The sequence below is a fragment of the Corvus brachyrhynchos genome, unplaced genomic scaffold (genome assembly GCF_000691975.1).
Source record: "Corvus brachyrhynchos isolate BGI_N302 unplaced genomic scaffold, ASM69197v1 scaffold115, whole genome shotgun sequence".
NCBI lineage: Eukaryota > Metazoa > Chordata > Aves > Passeriformes > Corvidae > Corvus > Corvus brachyrhynchos.
In genome coordinates, this window is record NW_008239553.1 from 6,212,184 (window position 1) to 6,217,220 (window position 5,037).

At 47.1% G+C, this 5,037-nt stretch overlaps 1 protein-coding gene across 1 annotated transcript in view; it reads right to left on the minus strand.

Moving 5' to 3' along the window:
• Positions 1-2,409, minus strand: part of FAM180B (family with sequence similarity 180 member B) — a 4,423-nt gene extending 2,014 nt beyond the window's left edge. Inside the window, exons 1-2 of the mRNA XM_008639662.2 lie at positions 2,240-2,409; positions 294-361 (exon numbers count right to left, since the gene is read on the minus strand). Coding sequence (XP_008637884.1) covers positions 294-361; positions 2,240-2,306 — 135 coding nt within the window. The 5' untranslated portion in view covers positions 2,307-2,409. The remainder of the gene's footprint in view (positions 1-293; positions 362-2,239) is intronic.
• Between the last annotated feature and the right edge of the window lie 2,628 nt (positions 2,410-5,037).

Genomic DNA, 5,037 nt, shown 5'->3' on the forward strand with positions numbered 1-5,037 from the left:
TCGGGCGGGGGCTTGGCCGCTTGCGGGGCAGTCACCGAACCCAGCGGGGATGGTCCCTTGTCCCACCGCGGACACCCCGTGAGGTGCCACGGAGTGGGGCAGAGCCCCCTTCGGCTGCACCCCGCAGTGGGAGGGAGCACAAATGCCATTAGGCATCGCCGAGGCGTTCTCCAGGGGCTCCCGAAATCCGTCAGGGATGAGAACAAACAGAACGGGTGAGTTTTTACGTGCAGGCAGGTGGGAGCATGGGCACTAACAGTGCCTCGGCCCAGGGCCCCCAGTGCTCAGGAGACCTCTAACATGATGCCGGCGTCCTCCGGGCCGCGACGGGGTGAGTTGGTGCCGCTGTGACGATGTTCATCTGGAAGACATCAGACAGAACTTGGTAGCACAAGACATTTCTGTTTACTGGTTTTGCCATTTGATTGTCAATAACGTCTTCAACATTCCTGAGCTACCACTCAGCTTGCCAAATATGACAGATGCTGACCACGGGATTTTGATAAGCAAAACAAGCTTTTTAAGAGAAGCAGCAGTGGTTGAGGCGAGGTTTTGGATATCACAGCCCTTAGTCCTGCCAACAGAGCTAAAGCGTACAGCAGTGAAGACACTGCTTTGACAGGCAGCAAGGAAGCCTCTCACACTGAGAATGGATGGGGTTTGAACTGGTGGGGTTTGCTTGTGTAGCAGTTTTTGCTGGAGAAAGTAATGCTGCCTAATGGAGGGAGGGTGCTGGCAGGCTCCTCAAGCTGCTGGTAGAAACATACACTGATGCTTATCCTGTTTTTATACTTCTTCCCTAGCCTTCTGCTGCTGGAGGAATGTGAGGGTAAGAGAAACCTTGTCAGATCCATTATGGCTCATTTGATGTCCAGCTAATTACTTGCTGGGACACATGACATCATGTAGTCTGGGAAAAATGGATATGAGGCCAGAGGAATGGCAAGTTTTGAATATGAAAGTCACGTTAATCCTAAGAATTGTTCAATTTTCATTTCCTAATACTTACAGTGCTGTAACTGTTTGCATTTATTTTATTTAATTTTTTGTGTGTGTGAAAAAGGAGACACAAGCAGTCTTGGTCCAGGACTGTGAGAGAGAGGCTGCATCCCCTCCCTCCTCTGTAATATCAGTGTCATGAGGTAGTCAAGACCCTCTTCTACTTCTTACAGACTCATCCTTTGGGTTAAGAAACATGAAATGGAAAAAGCTCATATAAAATAGTAAGCTCTCTGATACATTTATGGGGTTTTTTTTCACTTTTAAATGGATGAAGGCTTTTTTATATTAAAAAAAAGTGAGGATTTACATTGAATACTTGAGAGTCAACATCAGCAGGTGCATATAAAAAAGTAGAAAGAATTATTTAGTACTATACGTGTATGATGACTGCCACCAAAAGCCATTTCCAAATTTCCATTTTTGATTGGAGCTTTTCAGGGAGATGTAGGAGCTGCTTGGAGAAGTGCACTGCCAGCCTGCAGGATGCAGAAGTTTGTTTCTCTGCACAGCTGCAGGCTCTGTGATCCAAGCCAGCTGTGGCTTTGGAATGTGAGCAGGGATGTAGCTTCTCTTTCCTACTCCTCCATAGATGTACCAGCATTTTAGCTCAGGTGAAAACATATCATCTGAAAATTTCTTTGCTGTTCTTGTCTCTACAAACTGATCCTCCTTTTTTATATAAAAAGGTTCACAGATCCCTCTCCTGAGGGATGCTTGACTGGCTGCAAAGTCAGTGCATTTGTTGAATAGGTGCCAAACTGCTGTTATGAGTAACTGCCTCATAAATATACACAGCAGTAGATTTTTGAGTAGAGAAAAATTTAGCAAACAGAACAAATAATGTATTGAAATAATAACATAAATATCCTCTGGGGAAGGGAAAATCCTTCCTTACTTATTTTATCACTCAACAGGGTTGGGTGGTTTAGGGGTTTTTTTTCCCCAAAAAAGCATATGGAAAATCCACAAACAGTATTGCAGGAGACTTTTTTTCAGTGGAGACCCAAGAAAATCCTCCCCTTGTCACCAAACACAGTAGTAGGTCTTCAACCTGCAAGCAGGTACCAGTACCCCCACCAGCAAACCACCCCAGCTGGACTCCAGCTCTCTCCCGTGCCAGTGCAGCTGCCTGAGGCCCCGGGCCACATTTGAAGGAGCGGCAAAGCATCCCACAAATGGCACTGCACAAAGATATGCCAAGCCAAGGAGCCGTGTCGCTAGCAGACGTTCTTCCTACCTGTCAGCCTCTGGGATGCAGCAAACACGCACAGGAGCAGCCAGGAGCCGAGCTGTGCCTGGGCCATGGCAGCACAGCCGGAGCAGCTGCCGCCTGCTCCGCCACGGTGCCGCGCCTGGAGCCACAGCAGCTCGCTGTGGCGTCTTCCCTTGCTGCTCCAGGTCCCAGCAGCCTCTCCTGGAATGGATCCATCTTTCTGTGTTTCTGGTCACAGCCCTGGGAAGGGCTTGCAGTTCAACTTGCTAACCCCGAAGGATATTTTCCATCATATTTTGGAAACTTGGAACACTTTGTTGTGATGGTTTTGGCAGAATTGTTTAAGCTTTCTTTTCAAAGACTGACTTTCCGCTGCAATGATTATAGGAAACTGTTAGTTGCAAGAAATTTCACTACATATGTTTGCCTCGGAAGAAGGGAGGGCCCCCTAGTCCCTTCCATCTCTGCACTGTGCCTCTGTCACATACTGTGACCCTTCCGCTCGCCTCCTTTGCTTCATTTTCAGTTTTCCTTTTTCCCGGGTTCGAAAATCTGAAAACAATCCCGGAATGTCACAAACAGATAAGGATAACAGACTGCAGATTCATGGAAGGGCAGTAGCAGCCAAAACATACAAGCAGGCAGAAGAAACGTCACTGGTTTAGTTCTGTATCAAGCCCCCTGGAGGGGGAACTCAGTACAGTGACCTAACAAACACGGAGTATCACAGTGGCTCAGGCTTTAGCACCTCATGTCCTCCCCTCTGAGCAGACTTTTAGGTTACAATGAGCACAGTCGGCCTTAGATGTTCTAAATCACATAGACAAAATTTCATCTGATTCCCTTTGCAGCAGGTATCTGTTCTCTACACATCTTTACACGTGTATTAGTGCCAAATCCCCAGTCAAACTGTTCTGTATTTCTACTCTGTATGGCACAGTATGTGATGCCAGGGTTATACGAATATGCAATAATATGTGTAAATAAGGACTACTACCATCTCTCTCAGGTTAAAGGAAGAAAAAAATCTGCCTAGAAAAGAGAGAAGGTAAAGCTGAAATGCATCCCTTGCTCAGCAAGTTATGGGACATCAGTCAGGACATACTGTCACCAGATAGTTTACTAAGGGCTGGGATGATGTCCTGGCCGGTAAATTGTCTGTGTGCAAAGGACCAAATCTTCCGAAACTTTCAGCATCTGCAGCTGTACCTGGCAATACCTGGACTCACACCAGCCAAGAGAAGCAGCACATAATGGAAGAGTCACAGAGGGGCCCACAACATGCAGAGCCACTCTTCCCCTCAGTTTGGATTCAGAACAAGACCTGTGTTTGTGTCATAGCCTTAGGTAACAAGTCACGCTGCGCTGCTTTTGTTTTTCATTATTTTCTGCTGCTTATTCTTCAGCTGCATCCCTTTCTTTTATTAAACTGTGAATCACAAGCTACTCAAGAGGCAGACACTGATGGCCCATGTATGCAGTGAGGCTGATGTGCCTTCTGCTTTGTGCCAGAGTCCCTTTTAGTCCACAGTGTACACATGACTTTGTCTAGAAGCCACTACAGAAAAACCCCGTGTCTCGTGGGCCATGAAAGAGCGTCCCTCTAGCTTGCAGCACATGACATGAGGAGGACTGCCCAACAGGATTTTGGCCAACATCTGTGAGAGCCGTACATGATTTTGCCAACAGGAGAATTTCCTAGGAACGGCTTGCAGCTGAAGTGCCTAGAGGAGGATAGCCATGTTGGTGGGAGGGAGAAGAGAGGAGGCTCAGGGGCTGTGCTCAGGTGACTGACACAGTGGCAGGTGAGGGACAAGCATCAGTGTGGATGCTGCCTTGAGCTAGGGGAATTTTGTAGAATTACCTCACTATCCCCCACAGAAAGGCAATTTCAGAGTGATAAATGTATTCCTTAGCTGTCTGTACAGCAATACTTGCACAGAAACAAGGCTGAGTTTCTGACAGCTGCACAGAGTCCCTGCATGTACGACTGCAATGTTAGGCAGTGCACCTGCTCCTCCTGAAGGATTTTGTTCTTGCCAGGTATTCACAGCCCTACCACTCTGCACTCCCCTGGCCATACCGTCTGTTGTTGGAGCAGTTTCAAAACGTCACAAGACAGGTTTAGGCAGGGACACCTTGACTGGTTTCTTCTTTTTCACCATGACCTCCTGAAGCAGGAATATGGGAAATGAGAACAAGGTAAGAGGGATCAAAGACTGCAGGAATCGATTGGATGCTGGTTGAGGTACAAGGTGTGGTTAATACAGCACCAGAAGAGACTCTTTAGGAGGGAAGTTTCTTTGAAATAGGACTTCAGGGAGATATTTACAAAAGGGAAATTCTGCTTATAGAATTGAAGAAATCACTTGCTTTGATCATGTTGCCCAGAACTTGGGGAGATTACTCCCCAGCCTGGGGGATGCTCAGGTAAGGAAGGACATACATAACTCCCAGAAAAGGTGATGTTTGAGTCACTGGAGTGGAAGAAGTAAGAAAACCTTGAGGGAAGCAGGAGCGAAGTGCTGACTGTAACCAGACAGGACCTCTCTGATACTGGTATTTTCCAGGTATGGTGCTGCCAGTCCTTATCAGGATGCTTTCCTTGTCTTTTTGTTTCAGTTTGTGAGCAGCATCAGCTGCTTGAAGGAATAATGAGCTGTGTAAAAGCGACAGGGAGGGCCCCATCCCACTAAACCTACTGCACAAACAGACACCCTCAGGCCTTGCACAACTTGGAGAAAACATCATGGGATGAAGTGTGATGGGTGATATGTGACATACTGTCATCTAGCCTGTCCCTCAGCAGTGCCATAAGCTCT